The sequence below is a fragment of the Prionailurus bengalensis genome, chromosome D3 (genome assembly GCF_016509475.1).
Source record: "Prionailurus bengalensis isolate Pbe53 chromosome D3, Fcat_Pben_1.1_paternal_pri, whole genome shotgun sequence".
Lineage (NCBI taxonomy): Eukaryota > Metazoa > Chordata > Mammalia > Carnivora > Felidae > Prionailurus > Prionailurus bengalensis.
In genome coordinates this window covers 20,933,656-20,956,362 of record NC_057356.1, presented here as the reverse complement: position 1 = coordinate 20,956,362, position 22,707 = coordinate 20,933,656, and the positions used below count along the sequence as shown (strand labels likewise).

The 22,707-nt window shown below is 41.8% G+C and overlaps 2 protein-coding genes across 2 annotated transcripts in view; both read left to right on the top strand.

The window, feature by feature from the left end:
* LOC122470400 (sodium/glucose cotransporter 1) overlaps positions 1-22,707 on the top strand; it is a 74,668-nt gene that overhangs the window by 25,850 nt on the left and 26,111 nt on the right. Inside the window, exons 3-10 of the mRNA XM_043557931.1 lie at positions 1,978-2,082; positions 3,081-3,140; positions 3,760-3,864; positions 13,648-13,753; positions 16,340-16,420; positions 17,813-18,033; positions 18,275-18,410; positions 19,798-19,905. Coding sequence (XP_043413866.1) covers positions 1,978-2,082; positions 3,081-3,140; positions 3,760-3,864; positions 13,648-13,753; positions 16,340-16,420; positions 17,813-18,033; positions 18,275-18,410; positions 19,798-19,905 — 922 coding nt within the window. The remainder of the gene's footprint in view (positions 1-1,977; positions 2,083-3,080; positions 3,141-3,759; positions 3,865-13,647; positions 13,754-16,339; positions 16,421-17,812; positions 18,034-18,274; positions 18,411-19,797; positions 19,906-22,707) is intronic.
* On the top strand, positions 14,512-15,149 carry LOC122470401 (non-histone chromosomal protein HMG-14-like). The gene has a single exon (XM_043557932.1). It carries the CDS (start codon positions 14,562-14,564, stop codon positions 14,853-14,855), a length of 294 nt encoding a protein of 97 aa, XP_043413867.1. The 5' UTR covers positions 14,512-14,561; the 3' UTR covers positions 14,856-15,149.

The following is a 22,707-nucleotide window of genomic DNA, read 5'->3' as shown; positions in this document are numbered from 1 at the left end:
TGCTTCTAAAACACACTCCAATCTCTACACTTGCCCTTGTCTTGACTGCTACCACCAGAGACCGAGCCACTGTCTTCTTATGTAGATACAGCAATAGCCTCCTCTACATTTTTGTTTTCTCCCTTGCCCCCAACACTATCTTCTCCATGTACTTGAGAACAATCTTTAAAAAGCAAATTAAGTCCTTTCTCTCCACTGATTAACTGCCCCCCACTCCCAACTGTGTTTTCCCACACTTAGAATAAAATTCAAACCTCCTATCCTCCTTGCCTGCTAGGACCTTCCTGATATATCCCTGCCCAGCTTCCCAGCCTCATCTCATACCACCCTTCTCCTTGCCTACAACACTCCAGCCAGTCTGCCCTTCTTTTTGCTTCTTAACTACAACTACTTTCCTTCTGACTTGACACAGTGGACTTCTTTTATCACTTCAATCTTAACATAGAGGGCATCTACACAGAGGGACCTTTCTTGACTCTCCAATTGGAACTAGTCACTCTATCACACCCTCTCTGTTCTCTTTACAGCACTGACCATTCTCTGATCTCTCTTTTAAAAAAATTATTTATGTTTATTTATGTTGGTTAGAATATAAGATTCTGGAGAGTAGGGATTTTGTCTGTGCTATTCACATTGGAGTCCCCAGGGTCTAGAATAGTGCATGTTACATTGAGTTGATGCTAAATTAATATTCACTGAGTGAATGAATGAGTGTACTTTTATATCATTATTGCATCATTCCAGAGACTTTCTGACCTGGCCTTCAGGGAACTCCCTCCTCTCTGACTTAACTATTTGGTACTAAGCAACCATTACCTTATATTGGAGGTAGGAACTGATGTAGCTAGGACAGTTTCTTGGAGTAATTTGTCTTTTGTGAAATAATGTTCTTTGTTTTGTTCCAGATCTGGACCATCTTAGGGATAATAGACAAATAACTACCAGCTTTCCCCCATTGCTAAGCAATAATGGGGATAATTATACTAGTTTGATAATTATCAAATGGTGCTATGCCTCTCCTCATGGGTACAGAAGGACTCTAAAACTTCCTGGGGTTCTCATGGAGCTTAGATGCAATTGAGTTGATGGCACAGTATTATGATTAGTTAGTGCAAGATCCTTCTCTTGTTTTACCTGATGTTTTGTCTTCCATCTCCCATTCACAGTCTCATTCTCCTTTTTCCTTCCAGGCTTCCAATCTTGGGTTTTTAATATATATCCTTCCAATCTGTCTTCTACCTATGTATTTAGACATATGTATGTCCTTGAAAAATGCATGTGTTTTGTGTACGTGCCATGGGGTCTATGAGACCTTTGTAAAAAATAAAAAATAAAAATACTATATTGATTTAGGGAGTTATTATTAGTAGCATCTCATGTTTCTTGGGAGCACATGGGATCATAGAATTTAATAGTTAAGAATCATTGGGAAGTATAGGCTCTACCCCCTGACTTCTCTGGTAAGTGAAAGGGCTGATGCCCAGAGGCTTCGTTTAAATGATTCCTTTTATCAAAACTGTCTGCATTTACTGAGAGCCAGTATTGGTCAAGGTCCTTGGTCAAGGTATTGGTCAACTGTTGGAGGACACAGGGATGAATGGCACAGGCCCTGCTTTTCAGCTGACAGCCTTTTGGAAGACTTATAAGGGAGGCTCAGTGAACTGTGGGGTTGCCCATATTTTCTTCACTCTTTGGCATTGGGCTGACCAAAAAACCCACAGGTTTGGATCAGATTTGATCTGATTTGGGGATACACATTGCCTTTTCTCCCATCCTCTCCTTTTCATCTTCACTATTACCCAAGACCCCACATCCATCTTGTGAACCTGTGGTCCCAACGAACACACAGTCAAGTTCCCAGACTGCCTCTTCTATTTCTTGTCCTTCTCTTGGGTGACATGTCTCTTCTCTCTTTGGTCTACCTCTGAGTGTCCTGGACCACAGAGTTCTTACCAGATTTTCTCTTTGTGTTTCCAGGTTGGAGCATCTCTCTTTGCCAGTAACATTGGAAGTGGCCACTTTGTGGGGCTGGCGGGGACAGGAGCTGCAGCAGGCATCGCCACTGGGGGCTTTGAATGGAATGTGAGTAACATCAGAGACACTGTGTCCTGGAGCTGGAAGGAGTTTTAGCAGTCAGCCAGTCAGCCACTTCAGTCTATGTTTAGAGATGCTCTGAGTGTTAGGGAACCAACCAGGGCCACCCTTGGATGCAGATGGAAGAGGGGCACAGCTTCAGGACCCCCAGGGTCCTGCTGCTCTTCTACCAGAGCAACATGAGACAACTACAGATATGATGGCAGTAGTGTTTTTTTCTTTAAAAATCCAAGCCCTTCTATTAGGCTAAGCACAATTATTCAGAGAAAGGCAAATATCATATGACTTCACTCATATGAGGAATTTAAGATACTAAACAGATGAACATAAGGAAAGGGAAGCAAAAAGAGTATAAAAACAGGGAGGGGGACAAAACAAAAGAGACTCTTAAATATAGAGAACAAAGAGAGGGTTGCTGGAGGGGTTGTAGGAGGGGGGATGGGCTAAAGGGATAAGAGGCATTAAGGAATCTACTCCTGAAATCATTGTTGTACTATATGCTAACTAACTTGGATGTAAATTAAACAATAAATAAATTTAAAAAAATTGTTTAAAAATTAAAAAAAAATCCAAGCCCTCCTGTACCCTTTTGGCCATATTGAAGGTTTGGAAATTCTTACCACCAGATTCCCATTATTTATTATTATTATTATTATTATTATTATTAATTATTATTACTTAAAAGTTCTCTAAATGGTATTTTACTCCTTGTAATCAGAGAAGAGGCAAGAGGAGCTGGGATGTCTGTGGGCAGCCCCCTGGTGTCTCCTCCACTAATGCCCTACTGCTGTTCCCATGGGCCAACTGAGCAGCAAAAGCCTCTTTCAGTTTCTGATGGCCACTTAAGGGAGTTGTCCCCAGAACCCCAGGAGAAAATGCTTGCTGATTGTCCCATAGTAGTTGAGGGCCCTGCAGGCAGCAGGGTGAGCTAAGGTTCCTCCTGGTTTGACTTTACGTGCTTTTTTTTTTTTTTTTGTCTGTTTCAGGCCCTGATTTGGGTGGTTGTCTTAGGCTGGGTGTTTGTTCCCATTTACATTAAGGCTGGGGTAAGTATCTGCTCTGTTATTCCATGTCTTGCTGATAATGTATATTTATATATGTTTACATATGTATACACATATATGCACACACACACATACATAATATGAGCTCCATCCTCCTGAAAGCAGAGGAGGCTTTATGGAATAAGTGGCAGAGAATGACTTGTGTTTTGGCTTTCTTTTCCAGGTTATAAACTTGTGACTACTTTTAAAAAAAATTTTTGACTACCTAAAAGCAATTTTTTTAATGTTTATTTATTTTGTTATAGTGTCTTGTTCATAGTAGGTATGTTGTATAGGGATATATATCTATCACTTCCTCTTCCAGGGCAAAGATCTGCTTTCTTGGTTATGTACAGTCATGTGTTCATTTAAAAAAGTATTTATTGGGCACCTTAAATGTTCTGGGACAATACCCAGCTACCCCTGCAGTGGTAGGGCATGTGGGAAAGAGATGAGCAAATGGCTGGAGAATAGGGGCCATCTGGCTACATCACAGACCTCTCTGACCCACAAGGGTTAACTTTTGAGCATATATCTGATGCCATGTGGATGCCACTGCTCTGCTTGCTCTGGATCTTCTGGTCACTCTGACTGATGGCGACCTCCATTACATCCCATGCAGGTGGTGACAATGCCAGAGTACCTGAGGAAGCGATTTGGAGGCAAGAGGATCCAGATCTACCTCTCTATTCTGTCCCTGTTACTCTACATTTTCACCAAGATCTCGGTGAGTCTACTGCCCCGGGGATGGGCATTGGCTATCTTAGAACCTGCCCGCTCCCTCTTCTTAGTACATCCTGGCCCACCAAGGGACAACAATATTTGTTTCTATTAATTTGGTCCCTTAGTCTTCTTATTCTAAGGAGTAAAGTCCTATTTCATGCATCAAGAGCCAACACATGGAATTCCTTACCCTTCACCATGTGGAAGGTTAAAAACATAAACAGATTCAAGAAGTTTCAGTGAAAACTGTTCTTAATAGAAGACTGAAAGGAACTTCAGAATATTTAAGGGCTAGTTCTAACCTTAGAGTTAGCTGTGAGTCTTTGTGCCTGGAGGGATCAGAATTTGGCTCTAGGTGATGTTTCTAATACACTTAAACATGGGCAGTCAGTGGCAACTCTTTAAGTGACCTCAGAAATTCTCCCTCTTCTTTTATGGACAGGGAAGTGAAAACTGGGATTAGAGAAAACTTGCTCAGGATCCTGAATCAAAAGTAGAACCCAGACCTCTGGCTCCATCTCACTGTTCTTTTCATTGCATGAGGCTTCTTGTCTGTTTTTTTAGATCTGTTTTTTCTTATGTTGCTCATATTTTTGTGTCATTTCTAAGAATCCATTGCTAAATCCGGAGGTAGAGAGAGAAGTGGCATTTTCTGAGACCACATAGGGAGTGGCTGTAGCTTTTCCTGTTGGTCAGCAGTTACAAAGTGCTCACTGCTCTATCAGAGGAGTTTTCTCATTGGGTATGATCAGTTTTCCTCCTTTTTCTTGTCCTTCCCTATCCAGCACCAAAGGTAAGATTAGACCAATCTCAGCATCTTGCAAAAGACTTGTTGAAATTTGAGTCAGGTTGCATCTGAAATAAGCCTTCTGCTCTAGCTAGGTGGGGTGCTAAAAAAATAGCTGCTAGAGCTTTTATTTTCCTGGTTTCTTAAAGCCAAGATGACTACAATATTAAATCACATTTGTACTTTTTTTTTTATTTTGGAAAATTTCAAACATACATACCCAGAGAAAGAATAGTACAATGAGCATTTGTGGAACTAAATCTCATCACTGTGCTTTAACAATGATAATAATTTTGCCATTCTTGTTCACCTATCTCTTCTAACTTTTTTTTCCAGAAGTATTTTAAGTCAAATCCTAGATATTATGTCATTTAACTGTGAATTCTTCAGAATATACCTTTGACTTTAAAAAATGGGGCGCCTGGGTGGCGCAGTCGGTTAAGCGTCCGACTTCAGCCAGGTCACGATCTCGCGGTCCGTGAGTTCGAGCCCCGCGTCAGGCTCTGGGCTGATGGCTCAGAGCCTGGAGCCTGTTTCCGATTCTGTGTCTCCCTCTCTCTCTGCCCCTCCCCCGTTCATGCTTTGTCTCTCTCTGTCCCAAAAATAAATAAACGTTGAAAAAAAAAATTAAAAAAAAATGTATTTATTTATTTATTTGTTTTTGAGACACGCACAGAGAAACAGAGAGAGAGAGAGGGAGGAGAGAGAGAGAGAGAGATAGAGAGATAGAGAGAGAGTGAGAGAGAGAGAGAGAGAGAGAGAGAGAGAGAATCCCAAGCAGGCTCTATTCTGTCAGCATAGAGCCTGACTCAGGGCTTAAACTTACGAACTGTGAGATCATGACCTGAACTGAAATCAAGAGTGGGAGGCTTAACTGATTGAGCAACCCAGGTGGCTCATCTTTGACTTAAAACAGACAAGCAAACAAACAAACAAACAAACAAAAACATAACCCTTGTGCTATTATCACACAAAAAATCCATAGGAATTTGTTAATTTAGGTAGTTTAATACCTGTCCATATTCAGATTTTCCTGATTATATAAAAATTTTCTTCTTACAGTTGATTTGTTTGAATCAGAATCCAAATGAAGTCTATACATTGTATTTGACTATACTTTCTTTAAAGGAAATACCTATATCTATATCTTCAGCTTACTGTAATTATTTTTCAGTTTTATATCATTACCCTCCAGCCCTAGTCCTGGCCTACATGAACACACTTTTTTAAAAAAATTGGATTGTTTGTCTTTTTCTTTTGTTGAGTTGAAAGAGTTCTTCAGAGGTTCTAGACTTTTATCAGATATAGGATTTGCAAATATCCCCCTTTCTGTAGGTTGTCTTTTCCTTTTTTTGATAATGTCCTTTGAGGCACAAAAGTTTTAAATCTTGATGAAGTTCAGTTTATCTATTTTTAGTTTATTTATTTGCTTATGCTTTTGCTGTAATTTCTAAGAATCCATTGTCAAATCCAAGATCATGAAGATTGATCCCTATGTTTTCTCTGAAGGATTTTATATTTTTAGCTCTTACATTAAGGTTTTTGATCCATTTTGAGTTATGTTTTTGTATATGATGTGAGGTGGGGGTTCAGCTTCACTCTTCTGCATGTGTATGTCCAAATCTTTCAGCACCATTTGTTGTAGAGACTATTATTTCCTAATTGAATGGTCTTGCACATACATTTTTATACAACTCAATGAAAACATGCTGTTGCCTATAGGGCTGATAGGGCTTTGTCTTGGAGTTAAGACTGATGCCCAGAACACTGTTCTTTCCCTGCCCAGCTTCCTGGCTCAAACTGCTATTGCCTTTGACTGGTCTCTTTGTGTTTTGCCACCATTGTGATGATTTCACCACCTTCACATTCTCCTCCTCTCCTCAGGGTTAGTTTTTAGTTATAAGATGAAGACCCTGGGCTTTTCAATCCTACATCGTTAGATATCAGTGCAGAGCCTAGACTGGAAATGCTGGGAGGGGTGGAGAAATCAGGCTTCCTAAGGGAGGGAAGAGCAGATATAGGAGGAGAAAAAGGAATATAAGCAGGGAGGGAAAGGAGGTCACCCTGGAGCTGGGGGCGGGGTTGACAAAGGAACTGCTCCTTAGTTTAGCTTGTGAGGTGGCACCTGTCTAATGAGCATTGAGAGGAGGGCACTGGGATTCTCCATCTTGGAACCAAACCTTCAAGTCCACAGTTCAAGTGGGTAAAAGTCTGTTGACTGTGGTTGCCATGGAAAGGGTACTCTTTGCCCTTGGAGCTGGTGTGCGGTAGTCAAATAAATAAACTAGATGCCCAACCTCTCTCCTTGCCTTCCAAACACTTACTGTTCAGGTTACTGATTAAACTCTTTTGACTTGGGAGCCCCCGGGTAGCTGAGGGGCAGTCTAACTCAGCTCAAGTCCTGATGGAACCTATTCCCCAGCAGTCAGCTTTTTCTGATTTTTGCTTTTGAATAGTACTTGGTATAGGCTGCTCCCTCTCTGTATGATTTCTGGGGCTTCTTGCTGGAGGCCTTGCCCAACATCCTACCTGCTCCTCCTGCTGCCCAGAGGCAGTAATTCCTTGAATAATATGTAGGAAGGATGAGGGTTGCCCTTTATTTAGTGTCAGTCTCTTGCTTAGATTCCAATAGGGGCTTTACTTATTCCATCTCCAGTTCACATAACAGTGCTGCATGGGTAAGGATTTCTGTTTTATTTTCCACTTTGTAGGAGTGATAACCGAGTTTCAGAGAAGTTAGGTAATTTATCTCAAATCACATAGGAAGTGTATGGCAAAACCAAGATTGGCACCCAGGTCTCTCTAGTTTCAGAGTCTGTGTTCTCACAGTTCTACTCTGTGCTGGGATGGAATGAAAGCATAGTGTGATGGAATGGGATAGATCATCTAGTTCTATGTCCTATGCTCTCATTTTATAGATGGGGGAACAGTTCTCAAGAAGGGAAGGGACTCTGTGGAGTTAAAAAGTAGCAGAATTTTAGGATGAGCAATAGCATCCCTGTTATTGAATCCAAACCTTTGGCATTATGTAGTTCCTGCCTTTTTTTTTTAAGTTTATTTATTTATTTTGAGAGAGAGAGAGAGAGAGAGAGAGAGAGAGAGAGAATCCCAAGCAGACTCTGCTGACAGTGCAGAGCCCGATGTAGGGCTCTGTCTCACGACTGTGAGCCAAAATCAAGAGTTGGATGCTTAACTGACTGAGCCACCCAGGCACCCCTGGTCCCTGCCTTCTAAGTCTTTCATTTCTTCTTTACAGAGTCAGCTAAAATTCAAAACCTTGGGAAAAATTAAGATAGTCTGTTAAATAACTATGAACAAGTTTCCAAGAGTAGGATTTCAGAGGACTATGAGGAGAGAACATTGACTACACACTGGTACGAAGGGTCTGAAGGAAGGACATTTAGGCAGAGTGGAGGGGCGGGGAAGGGTCAGACAGATGAGACTTTGTCTCTATACATTTGGCTGACTTCAGGTTCACCATGAATCATAGAACATGAAATCATTAAAATAATTATGCTGATGTTGAATGTACCTTCTAGGAGTTCACATTAAGATACACATGAGTTTCAAGTTCATGGACAAAAGAAAAGAATTGTTAGTTAATAAAGTAAGATAGGTGTTTATTTACATTACACACAAAGATTAATCAATTTTGTTGTGTGTGTGTAGAGGCATTTTGTGTGATGGGTGAGAAGAGAAGGGGTCTTGTGAGATCCAAGTCCACATAGAGAACAACTAGGGACATGCCAGGAAGGCTTGGGGAGGACATAGGGATCCAGTGAGTATGTAATTGATAGGAGAGAAAAAGCATTTCAGGTGCAGGGTCCAGTTGTGATCCAGGCCACTGAGTAGCAGTAGTGTGGAATCTTGACTATGGCTACTGTCTTGTGGCCAGATTTTGGGCTTTGAGACCCGGATTTGATTATTCCTCCATGCACTCCACTGAATTGTATTGGCTCCCCGCTGTCCCCCTCCCGAGCACCCTGACTTATCAAGTTCTGAGAAGTGTTCTGCTCTGTAAAATTTCCTAGTATCACATACCTTATTCACGTGTGCGCAATCATTTGAGATAAGCCTCAGACTTTATGCATTACATATGATGACTGAATGTCCCTATTTATGTTTCCTGGGGCTATTAACATGACTGCAGTAAACTTTTACAGCAACTCCACTAGCCACTTTGGATCCTTGAGTGAAAATAAGAGCTTTGGCTTTTGCTTAAAGTTTGAATACTTATTACCTGAGCCATTCACTTTCACAAATGAAAAGAGAAATTTGAGCAATGGGGCTTTTGATCTCAAATGTCGTTGCCAGGCAGGATTTATTGGGGGCTCAGATACAACTCGGACCAGAATGGGCAGCAAAAGCACACATATAGAATCACAGGATCTCAAAGCATCTGAGCTGAGATGAAGTAATATGCCCAAGGCTCATGGTCAGAGACTCATAGGTTTTCCTATGAAAAAACTCCTATGAAAAAAACTCAAGAGGTTTTCCCAACTGAATCTGTAATTTTATTATTCCCCATGAATCCCATGGATGTGGTTCAAATTTTCAAAGCGACAGGAACAAAGCTTTTGAGCTGAATCTAACTACTTGTTTTTGTAAATATAGTTTTATTGGATCATGGCTAATATTGTGTTGTCCATAGCTGCTTTCATGCTTTGACTGCAGAGTTGAGCAGGTTAGACAGATACTGTATGGCCTACAAAACATGAAACACTTATTACCTGATCCTTTACAGAAAAAGTTTGCTGACCCCTGGTCTAGAGTGTGATAGTTTTTTATTTTACTTCAATTTGGTTTTGCTTAGCAGCATTGGGGAAATTTGCTTTTTTCCTTCCTTTCTTCTATTTTCTTCCCCCCTTTATTAAGGGCTAAGAGTAGTTTAGAGAAGGAGCAATCTGGGAAGAGCTGAGAAACAAATGATCCCATAGGATTACAGGAGAGTTCTTTTCTATTAGTGCGGTGGTATATTTACCTATTCATTCCCCTACTTTTATAAATTAAAGACTTTTATAAATTAAAAAAGTATGTTTGAAATACTTCAAACATACAAAAGAGTAAAAAGACTAATATAGCAAAGACCACCACTCAGATTCTATAGATCTCAAAAAATCAGTCATTTTTACAGAAAAGAAATAAAACCCAGATATTATGGAAGTCTTATCTCTATCTTTCTTGACTCTGTTTTCTTCCTTCTGAAAAGTTGTATATGTTTTAAACTTGGTATGTTTTCTTTTGGTCTGTTTTAATATTTTTACTACATATATATGTACATTTATATATCCCATAAAGAATATAATGTGTTTTTAAATTTCTGCTCCCCCTACTTTTGAACTGTAAGAAAAATGAAACAATGGTATTTAAGAAAATCTGGAGGAGAAAGCACCCATAATCCCATGGCTTTAATACAGATATTTCATATTGTGGCCTCACCCATATGTGTGCTATCCTTTACAGAATTGCAGTTGGAATGTGCATAGCATTTTGTCACCTTTCTTCTCCATCTTCTTATCAAACTGTATACATTTTTCATGTTTCAATCCTCATAATTATTATTAAAAATTTTTTTAACATTTATTTATTTTTGAGACAGAGAGAGACAGAGCATGAACGGGGGAGGGTCAGAGAGAGGGAGACACAGAATCTGAAACAGGCTCCAGGCTCTGAGCTGTCAGCACAGAGCCCGACGCAGGGCTTGAACTCACGGACCATGAAATCATGATCCGAGCCGAAGCCGGCCGCCTAACCGACTGAGCCACCCAGGTGCCCCATTCATAATTATTTTGGGGACTGTGGAACATAACTGTTGACATATAGTTTTCAGCAAGCTATTTGGAAATCCTCTGGTGGACCAAAAGCTCTTGACAGTGGTCACCTTTGGTCCAAATCATGGAAGTAGGGACATTTTTACTTTTCAGTGTATAGCTTGCTGTGCTGTTTTTTCCCAACCATACCCATAAATTATTTTACCTTAAAAGTAGGTAAAACAATTTTTTAAATGATAAAATATCTTGCTCTCTGCAGAAAATAATCTAGAAAAAAGAGCCCTTACCTTTTAATGTTGTGGCAAAGTCACTGAACTTGGAGACAGAAAACTGGATTTTAGCTCTTGAGCATGTCATAAATTTGGTCTCTCTTATCTATAAAGTGGAGCCAATATATTGTCCTATTACCTTGTTTTGGAGATTAAAACAATGAATGTATCTGAAAGCACTTGGTAAACTATAAAATTCCCTAGATATGGAGAAAAAAAACCCTAGTAAAGCACATAAAATTTGGGTACCTAGGATTCAAAGACTAATGTCAGAGTGCCTGGACTAACGTGAGCTCAGGTATGGCATGGCATCTGGAGGCACTCCTGCTGGCTTTCAGGGTTCAAAGGGCAGAATTCATTTCTGAAATTAGGAGTGACTCATGGGAGATAGAATTTGTCTTAGGTTTCTTCAATTCATGAGGAATGTGTTCTTGGAATTCTTTATCTGCCCTGTTAGCTGGAAATAGAGTATCATAAAGACAAGATTTCCATTAGCCTAACACTTCCCATAAGTCTTTGTAGACTTTAGTTATAGCATTATCTTAGGAGTTGTGTGTTACTTATTTGTGACTGAAGATAGGAAGGCACATATTAATGAGGGTAACACAGTCTTCTATGGCATGTTGTCATAAAGCATTACAAATGAACTACTCTGAAAAACAAACCAACCAAAGGCATTTTTAAGGCAGTAACAGCCTTGGAATCTTTTTATTGCTCACGTATGCTTATTAGCTAATTCACCAAACAAAAATGTATGCACTTACTAGCACTCCTATGTAATCAATGAATGGGGCCCCTTCAACTGGTATAACTTTGTGTAATGATATAGAGGCATGGGAGGGGAGGGTCCAGCATTATGAATACTCATCATAATTCCAGTGGGTTAATGTGCAGGGTCAGGAAGAAGTGGCCGTTTCACCTTTAGCTAGGCTGACGTGCAGCCAGGGGCTCTTTCTTCCTCTTTGGCATTAGAGGACCGGGTGGAACAGGTCCAGGACCTGGGAGGGGAATGCTTTCTTTGGTTGCAGGACTTTCCCACTTCCAACCACTGTGAATCATAAACCTTCAGAGTCAGAGCTTACTTTAAAAATGAGAACACAGAGACATGGAGAGGTGAAATGTTTTATCCAAAGTCACTCAGGCCTACAATGGCAGCACTGGTGTTAAAACCCAGGTCCTCTGACCACCAGCCTTTGTTTATGTGGGATTTCTGACTCTACTTCTCCTCATCCACCAGGAATGACAATGATATTAGGTCCCCTGGGGCTAGAGAATCTGCAGGGGAGCTAAGGCACCAGTACTCAGGAGACCCATCTTGGGAGGGAGAGTTGCACATAAGCTTGGAGTTGGTGTGAGACAAGCTCTCTGCCAAGTAATAGAGGCAGGGACTAGGAGATTTGGTTGGCAGGGAGATGAACTGCTGGAGCTGTGAGGAGGTGGAAGTGGGGAAACCAAGAATGGAGAGGAGACGTAAGGGCACCATTTCCAGGGTTGTGACTGGGTGGCCCTTTACACACCCTGAAATACATCAGGTTTTATGCAGTGAAACAGCTCATGCATTGCTTCTAAGGGAGGTCTAACTTCATTCACACCGAGGGATTTGAAAAAAAGGTTCACTAAGAAATCCCTTAATCCTACCCTTCCTGGTAGTATTTTGGAGCTGCCATGAAAAATTCATTTTGGGTGACTCCAGTGCTCTCTGTTGGTTAAAATTAGGAATTGCACCATACAGCCAGGTAGAAGATTCTTTATGGGGCTAAATGAGGCAGGGATGAGAAAGAGAACAGCATCAAGAACACAACTGGTGAATTTGGGGGTGAAGAGGGAACACTTTTCCCTAAAGCTACATGAGATAATCTAGATAAAACCACCTAGAAGCAAGCCTGCCATGCAAGAGATTCTTGGTGATGTTCTGGTTGTGTTTGAGTCAAGGTGGACTCCATCTGGGTTGAGAAGATAAAATTATGATATTGCTAAAGTTTCTCTCTGCTCCAGAGTGTGGGTGGGGTTTCCCTCTCATGGACTCTCTAGCACTCAAACTTGCTTTTGGGAATAGATTTGATAAGCCTTTGCACACTGAGGTGTAAATGATGGATAATAGCTTAGAGCAGCAGTCCACAGGTGGGTTAGGCGAACCTCAAGGTGTTAATAGTTATTCCTTGGCAAACAGAGTTCCATAGTTAATTAAGTTTGTGAAGGGTCATTTCCCATGGTCCTCTCCTGGGGATTCACAGTACATGCTGTATTTTAAAGGCTTAGAGAAATTGTGTAGTAAAGAAACTGCCTTAATTTGTTTAATCCAGCATTTCATAGACTTTTTTGACCAGGGAATCTTTTCTTCCCGTGGGATATCTACTATCATCTTGAATAAAGCTTGTCGAGAAACCTAGAAATATAGTATGATCCTGAAGTGTTAATATTTTTTTATTTTTTATTTTGTTGTGTTAAGAACACTTAACATGCCATCTATCTTTTTGACAAATTTTAAGTGTAAAATACATTATTGTTGACTATAGGCACAATGTTGTATGGCAGATCTCTAGAACTTATTCATCTTACTTAACTGAAACTTTGTGCCCGTTGATTAATAACTCCCCATTTCCCTGTCCCCCAACCCCCCTTCGTGGTAATCACTATTCTAGTCTTTGATTTTATAAATTTGCATATTTTAGATATCGTATATATGTGGAAATGTGCAATACTTGTCTTTTATATTCTGAACCAGGGATAAAAACATGAACCTCTAATTGGGGGATTTTAGCCAAAGGGCAAGGGATGTGTGGTCTAACATTGGGCTGCAGAAATCACAAGCATTGACATTACTAAGGAAACACTTTCTGCTACCCCTTTCAAGTTTGCCTCTCTGTCCCTGCAGCTGAAGTGCCTCAGTCAGACCCTGGGTGCAACTTGCAGCCAGCTGGCTTCCCTCATTCCTAACTCTGTCTCTCCTCTCCTTCCAGGCAGACATCTTCTCTGGGGCCATATTCATCAACATGGCCTTGGGTCTGGATTTGTATTTGGCCATCTTTCTTTTATTGGCAATCACTGGTCTTTATACGATCACAGGTGAGTCCTACAAATGACTCAACTGAAGCCCAGGAAAGGAGGAGGACATAACTTCTTCTCTCAATAAAGAGAGATACACCCAGGAAACAGTTTTAGGATGGAGTGTTTGCTTAGTCCCCACTCTCAGGCCCTAACAAGTTATACGGGGCCCCCAGAAAACTCCAGTGTTGGGTGGAATAGTCAGGACAGCTTCTAGGAAATGGGGCAGGGCCTGGCCTTCCAGGTTGTGGATAGAAGTTGGGAGAATTAGAGAGGGAGTGCCAGGTGCAGGGATAGGGGAGAGCAGGGAATGGAGTCAGGAATGGGCATGGCATGGGTTTGGACCAGTGTGAGCAAGTAGATGTGTTTGGCTGGAGATGGGTGGTCAATGGGAGGTACCTGGGGTATGTGTGTGGGTGATAAGTCCTGATAGTTCAAATGAGGCCACAGTGCAAGGGTCCTGGAAGCCAGAAGGAGGCTTTGGGTTTGATGTGACAGCCACTGGGAGGCACTGTAGGCAGGAAGGGAGGGAGTGACACATACAGAGATTTTAGAAGAAGACTCAAGAGATGAATGGAGAAGCTAGTGACAGGAAGAGCGATTGGGGACACCTTTTCGGAAGTGTTACTCTGTTCTAGGTTGGGGAGGGGGCTGGGTCAGTAATGAAGTTTGCTGTGTAGCTGGAGTCCCACAGCTTTTGGGACAAGAAATTACTTAGAGCAGCTCGGGTGGCGGGAGGAGTGGTAGCGGCCAGGCAGGCCAGCTTCGCGAAGGCTCTTGGTGCGCGGCGGCCCCCAGGCAGCCGGCACGTGCCCGCCCCGCCGCCACGATGCCCAAGAGGAAGGTCAGCTCCGCCGAGGGGGCGGCGAAGAAGGAGCCCAAGAGGAGGTCAGCTAAACCTGCTCTTGCAAAAGTGGAAGCGAAGCCAAAAAAGGCGGCGGGAAAGGAGAAATCTTCAGACAAAAGAGTGCAAACAAAGGGGAAAAGGGGAGCAAAGGGAAAACAGACTGAAGTGGCTAACCAAGAAACAAAAGAAGACTTACCTGCAGAAGACGGAGAAACTAAAAACGAGGAGAGTCCAGCCTCTGATGAAGTAGGAGAGAAAGAAGCCAAGTCTGATTAGTATCATATCCCATGTCTTACCAGTGGTCCCTGTCTCCCTTCTTGTACAATCCAGAGGAATATTTTTATCAACTATTTTGTAAATGCAAGGTTTTTAGTAGCTCTAGAAACATTTTTAAGAAGGAGGAAATCCCACCTCATCCCATTTTTTAAGTGTAAATGCTTTTTTTTTAAGAGGTGAAATCATTTGCCGCTGTTTATTTTTTGGCACAACCAGAAAATAGTGGGATATTGAATATGGGAGGCTTTGATCGTCTTGGGTGTCAGCTTAACATTCATAGATGGGGTAGTTTTTATATCCTATAATACCAAGCATACTAAATGGCAACTTGGAGTCAGTTGTGCATTTAATATGTCTTGGACATTTTAAATTACTTCTATTCCCATGTTGTTTATGCTAGAATTGTTTCTTAAAGAAAATCACTCCTTGATCTTGCTTGGCTCTCCCTGTCAGAATTTTGTGCATTCTGTAACATGTTGGTTGTGGTAGTCCAGTTTCCTAGTAACCTTGTTAATGTCTTGTGCAAGATTGAAAATTTGAGTATGTAGTGTATATGACATTAAATAGTGAATTAATGGGACTTAACAGTGTAACAGCATATCAACATTTGAAGATACCAGTACTTGCTATACTGTTAAGGGAAATTTGCCTCCAATTTTAAGCTGGAAATTCACTGTAATAACTTTGAGAAAAGAACCACAGCTACATGGTTTTTTTTAGGTTTTCGGTACGTACGTTAAGAATTGTGTACAAATTGAATTGTCTGTACTGATCCTCAGAACAACAAATAAAAACTCAATTATGAAAGAAAAAAAAAGTTACTTAGATGGTCTGAGTAAAGAGAGAGCAGACATGCTAGTGGCCCTTTGAAATGTGTTGATTCAGTAAAGTCCCCAGATACCTTGTAGAGATGTCTACTCCTTGCTCTTCCCTGTCTTCGTTTGTGGAAGACATGTTTTTTTAATGTTTATTTATTTTTCAGAGACAGAGAGAGCACAAGCGGGGATGGGCAGAGAGAGAGGGAGACACAGAATCCAAAGCAGGCTCCAGGCTCTGAGCTGTCAGCACAGAGCCCGATAAAGGGTCTGAACTCAGGAGTGGTGAGATCATGAGCTGAGCTGAAGTCAGACACTTAATGGACTGAGCCACCCAGGCGCCCCTGTGGAAGACGCTTCTTACCACAACCATCTCCTTTGAGCCATCTCCTACCTTCAAATGGTTGCATCAAACTCTTCCTCCTCAAGCAGGGAGAAATATTCAATTTCCAAGGCCTTCCCAGCGTTGTGAAAAGTGGAGGTGTGGGAACATTCTGGGTAGCAGACTACTGTAAAAGAACAAGAGAGGGAAGGAAAGTTAGGCAGGTGACTGAGGGGTGTGCTCAGAGGGTGTGCAGAGGGAGAGGGGCAGGCAGTGGGCAAAGGAGGTAGGCTGACAGGTTGTCCTCCTATATGAGGTCAGACATATTGTCTCCTTTGCCTGCTTAGGGGGCCTGGCAGCTGTGATTTACACGGACACCTTGCAGACAGTGATCATGCTGGTGGGGTCTTTTATCTTGACCGGGTTTGGTAAGTGGGGCTGGGGCAGACTGGGGAGGTGGGGTGGCAGAGTAAGAGGCCCAGGGAAAGAAAAGCAAGCCTAGCCTCCCAGCCTGTTGCTGGTCCGGGAAGTAAGCCTGGTACCCTCTGCCCTCTCTAGGGGAGTGGTCCAGCCTAGATTGGCCATCACTGTGGGTGTACAGGGGGCACCTTCCTCAGCCCTGGAGATCTCAGACTAGGCCTGGCCCAGACAATACCTGGATTCCCTACTGCTCTCTCTAGATGGACTGAGCCAGTGGTTCCCAATGTGGGCCTCTGATGTCATGGTCTGCTCTCCACAGAAAAACTGGACAAAAAAAAAAAAAAAAAGGATAAGGCTAAATATCCAGCACGCTAAATATATTCAAATGTTAAATATCCTTTCTTTTATGAATTAATGACAATAAGTGATCATTTTCTTGTTTATGTCCTTATTTGATAAAATTTTAAAAATTAGCCATTGTGTGTTGTCCCCTGACTCCAATTTTGAAATTTTATTTGTCTGTGAAATCCTAAAGACAAAACTGGAGACCCTAGATACAGAGGTACTTGTTATGGGAGAATATACATGCATTTTGTTTTTAAGAGGGCCTGTACTCTCTGTGTGTCCTGTGAAGCCTCTTATCCACTCTCTGTTCTCTTCTTTCCAAGAGCTTCTATTTGGTTTCCCCCCAGTGGTCCATGGGGTTCAGCAGGGCAGAGGCTGGAATACCTTATTCAAGGACACACAGCTAAGAGGTGGTAGGGCTCCTTACCCTTTCTCCATACTCCTTACCCTTTCTCTGTCTGTCTTACCACATTGCTGTGACCAGGAGTGGTATGACTGAGTCTGTGTGTCTCTAGGTCTCTGTGCAGGATTTTAAAGGCTGCTGCTGACAGCAAAAGGGAGGGGAAAAGAGGCCTTGAATCTTCAAAACCAAGGTCTTTCTTTTAATAATTCAAGTCTTTTCCCTTTTTTAATTAAAAAAATTTTAATGTTTATTTATTTATATTTGAGAGACAGAGAGAGAGAGGCAGAGAAAGAGGTAGACAGAGAATCCCAGGCAGGCTCTGCACTAGCAAAACTCATGAGCCATGAGATCATGACCTGAGCCGAAATTAAGAGTCAGACGTTTAACCCAGGTGCCCCAAATCCTTTCTCTTTTTAAAAAGGTTTATGGTTGAAATACTTTTACAGGTTATTGTTTTGGACCCTCAGAGTAGCCCCGCAAGGAGGTTGGGCAGGGTTAATAATCCCATTCTGTGGATGAGAAGGTTGAGGCCCAGGTTGGGAAAATGACTTGCCCAAGACCACACTGCGAGGGTGATTTCTCAGGCATTCACAGGAAGAAACTTGAATTAAGAGTTGAGAGTTTCAGGATGTTTGTTGCTGATGTTTTCCAGCTTTTCACGAAGTGGGAGGGTATGATACCTTCATGATAAAGTACATGAAAGCCATTCCAACTGTGATTTCTGATGGAAACATCACCATCAAGAAAGAATGTTATACACCGAGAGCTGACTCTTTCCACATCTTCCGAGACCCCCTCACTGGAGACCTGCCATGGCCTGGGCTCACCTTTGGGTTGTCCATCCTTGCCCTGTGGTACTGGTGCACAGATCAGGTACCTATGCTGGATGTGTGGAGTGGACGGGGTGTTCCCAGGTCTCTACAGGGACTCCTGTCTGTGGCTTGTGGTAGTGGGTAAGGTAGAACAGGGCTCATGTGGTCTGGGGTCACTGAGCCTTACTGACAAGGAGGTGCCAGGCCAAGGGCCGAGGACATGTAGGAGTGTTGCTAGGAGTAGCCAGAGGGCATTGAGGGGTCTCTGGCCTGCACCCCACTCTCACTGCTTTCTCTGTCAGGTCATTGTGCAACGCTGCCTCTCAGCCAAAAACATGTCTCATGTGAAGGCCGGCTGTGTCATGTGTGGGTACCTGAAGCTGCTGCCTATGTTCCTCATGGTGATGCCGGGAATGATCAGCCGCATCCTGTACACAGGTGATGCCTTTTGCTAGACTCAGCAGCCACTCTCTTCCATTTTCCAGGCTCTGTGTAACTTCTAAAGCCCTGTAGCTCTCTGCTCTTTCTTTTCTGCCATCTTCTGTTTTTTCTTGCCACAATTACCAGGTATTATTATTCCCCCTTTAGATAGTAAACAACTTAAGGTCACAGAGCCTGTGGGGTTGTCTTTCTGGTTCCTTACATTGACAATTACTTTCTTCCCTTTTCCAAATTCTCTGAAGTCATGATACACCTCTAGCTGTAGCTTCTTCCAGCTAATATTTGCTAACTTTTTGCTCAGTCTTACTCAGGCCGTGGTGGTGTGTCTTTAATGGCAAAGAACCCTGCCCAGTCTCTAATTGCTTGGTGCTCAGAGCCCTGTTTCTTGGACCATTTCCTTGAAGAGCCCCGAGTCTTGTACTTTGCTATCTAGGGTGATAGAGTCTTTCTTGGCCCTTTTGAGGCTTCTCCAGATTTCCATTTGCTTTTTCGGGTCAGCCATAATAGGTCAAAACTGTTTCCTGGAATATGAAATAATGGCAAAAAAGAGAGCACCATGGAGCGAAACTTTGGTAAGCTCTCTCCAAAATGAAGACAGGACAGTCTGGGGGTACTTGCTGCCATTGGCTGTTAATCATGCTCCTAATAGTGATCTCATACTCCTATACTAGCTCACCTGTCATGAGAGTAATATTCTTAACTGAATAATTTATGATATAATAGATATAACACACTTAATATTTGAGGCAGTGCTATAATGAATCAGTGCTCTACGGAACAGCACTAAAGGATATACCTATAGTAGGTACATAATAAATGTTTGTTGTTTTAATTTTAAAGAAGTTACTAAAATTTTCCCTAAGCCTCTAAATCATGTCCCCTTCCCTTTCCAGACTACCTCCTGTCTCTCTCCACTCCAGATTTTTCACATCTTAGAAGTACTACCCAACAGCATTCCTAGTGGGGAATTCCCTCAGTCATCTGGTGTTCAATCCTACTTGTAAAAGCTACTTCAAATAAACTTCAAAATTAGGAGCCACAGTTTCATTGTGATTTTCAGGAGAAACAAGACAATAGTTACTGCTAAGCTGTAGAGAGTTCCAAGCTAAAGATTGTGCCCCTTCCCTTCCTACTCTGAGCATTGCTTTGCTTCCCCCTTCCTCTGCCTAAGAACCTTTTTCTCCCCAGTAAGATCTTAGAGACAGGCATACCAGCGGGGCAGGGGCATGGCATAGAAGGGCTCAATTTGGAGCTGCACTCTCTGTGGAACCAATTCAGGACCATGGGCAGGAATGTCTTGTTTGAAGCCTTGTTTTAAGAAAGCGAATCTTGGAAGTATTTCCCCAATGTCTACTTACTGACCTGGCTTTTCATCTTTCTCCAGAAAAAGTTGCCTGCACCGTCCCCTCGGAATGTAAGAAATATTGTGGCACTGAAGTTGGCTGTACCAACATGGCTTACCCAACCTTGGTGGTGGAGCTCATGCCCAATGGTGAGAGTCACCTTGCTGGCAGGGTCTTTCTTTGGAGGCTGATTGGACTTATACTTTATGTAGATTTCTGCAGCCCTCTGGGGAAAAGCCATTTCTGAGCCTTGGGGCCGAGTAGGGAAAACCTCCCTCTGGGTGTCCTCAGGTTTTGAACATGTCTTCCCTCAGTGGAAGTCAGCTTATGACTTGGTTGAGCTCTATGAGACCTGGCATGTGTCCATCAGTCAATCTTGGAAAAGAGGTGACCTGAAAATGGGCTAGCGAAAATCACGACTTTTCCATGCTATCTAGAAGGTCTTTCTAGCTCTCCAACAGACATTAACATGAAAGCTTGAACTAAGTGGAGTTTTTCCTGTGGAATGAATTGATGTTCTAAGAAAAAACCTGGAAAGAAATGCAGAGTGATTTTTAGCTTTAAATGGGGAAGTTGGAGGCAGTAGATGGATGCGCCACCAGGGGGCTTCTCACTACAGAGAAATGTGTTATACTAAAAGATTGAGTACTTGGAGTCCAGAATAGTTAGAGTTTTGGTGTAGACCTGTAGGACTACTGTTCATGTTTCATGTTAAGAAAAATATATTTCTGGCTCAAGGGATGCAAATCTTGTTAGGTTAGCGGGTTTCAGGAGACCAGAAATTCAAAGGTATTGATCAGGTTTTAGAAGAAACTTAAAAATTTTGTTACTGAGAGGAAACCTAGAGACTATTTAGTCAAACCTTTTCATTTTATAGTTGAGGAAACTGAGGCCTACAGAAGGAAAATGATTTTTTCCAAGGCCACACAGCAACTCAGTGTCTGGCTTGCTTAACTCTGCTCAAGGCTTGAATTGAATAATTTTTTTAAATCACATACTGGATGTATGATTGGGTAAACCATTTGCATTAAAATTATAAAAAAATGGGGGTAATCATTAACTATTCAACTGAGCCAGGCTGCTTATTAATTAAGGTTGCAATTAGAAGAGTCACACGGCTGGCTCTTTTAGAGTTCTGATTTGGATTACATTGGCCTATGTGGGGGGTGTTTATGTTATTTCTTTTCTTTTTTTTAAGGCTAAAAAACTTTTTTTAAAAAGTAATCTCTATACCCAATGTGCTTGAACTCCCAACCCTGAGATCAAGAGTCACATGTTCCACCAACAGAGACAGCCAGGCACCCCTGTTTATGTTATTTCTTTAGATTGGCAGATCCTTGGTGAGGACTGTAGGTATTTCTGAACACTGTGTTCGAGTGAATTGTACATGACAGAAAGATGCATGGCATGCAAGACAACAAAATTCTGTGTTTACATGTATCATTGCCATTCCTTCACCTTCAGCTGGAATCTGGCTTCTGTAAACACCGAAATCGACAATGACCTCCCTGTACTAGATTAAATAGATATTTTTCATTCTTTATCTTATTTGACCCCTGAGTAGCATTCAGCATTATTGATCACTCATCTTTCTTATGTTATTCTCTTCTCTTGGATGCCATAATACTATGTTCTCCTATTTGTCTTTTTACCCCTATCCTTTAGGCTGCAACTTTTTGTCTCATTTGAAGATTCAGTCTCCTCCACTTGGCCAGTAAATGTTGTCCCACCAGTCTGTCACTAAATTCTATCCATTTTGCTGCCTAAATATCTCTTATATTCATCTATCTCTTTCCAGTGTAGTATCACCCTACACTGATATACCATTATTTCATGCCCAGACCACTGTAAAATTATGTTCAACAAATATTTATTGAGTGAAAAAGAGTTTGATAAGAGTACAAAGGGGAGAGCTCTATCCCAGCTTAACAATTAACTGGTGAAGAAACCCTGAACAAATGGCAGAACTAGGCTTGAAACCCTACCTACTAACTCCTTGAAAGGGACCTTTGTTTAAATGTTTTTACTTATGTCTTTTGAGAGACACAGAGAGAGAAAACGTGTGTGCACATGTGCATGCAAACGGGGGAAGAGCAGAGAGAGAGGGAGAGAGAATCCCAAGCAGACTTCACACTGTCAGCATGGAGCCTGATGTGAGGCTCTATCCCACAAACTGTAAAATCATGACCTGAGCTGAAATTAAGCATCAGATGCTTAACTGACTGAGCCACCCAGGTGCCCCGAAATGCACTTTTGTTTTACCAACTGAAAAGTGAGGGAATTAGACTAGACGATCTTTATAACTCCTTCTATAGCTCCAATAGTCTGTGGTCTATGTGGTACAAACTCAGGAAGGATGATTAAAAAATTCCCAACAAATGACAAAATAATTGAAGGAGATAGCCTTTATTTAAAATTATTTATAGATACAAATCTAGAGGAATGGTAGAATCATTTCCAAAAAGATCTCAAGAGGCAGGGATGTTGACTCAAATGTAATAAGCTAAAGTTTAATAGAGGTAATATGTCAAGTTCTGTATATTTGGGTCCCCCAAAACCAATTATAAAGAGTATTATAAGAAACTGAGGATCTTTAGTGTGGAGAAGAGAGAGTTCAAGAAGATACGAGTTATCTTTGAATATATGAAAGATGGTAAAGTGGATGAAAGATAAGACCTCTCTGGTTGGGTAGCATAAGGACTGTGTTTAAGGCCACAAAGAGGCAGATAACAGCCTGGTTAGGACTGCCCAAGAGGGAGCAGACTCCCTGTGGGGTAGTAGATCTCCTAATGCTAGAGAGTTTGGGCAGATAGAATGTAGAAGGGATTCTACCAATGGATGATAGGCCTAGGTGACCTCTAAGGTTACTTTTACTTCTAAGACTGTACTCTTTATGCTCTCCTTGGTATGGAAGTAGTAATAGAGATTATAGCCAACCATGCTTGCCATGA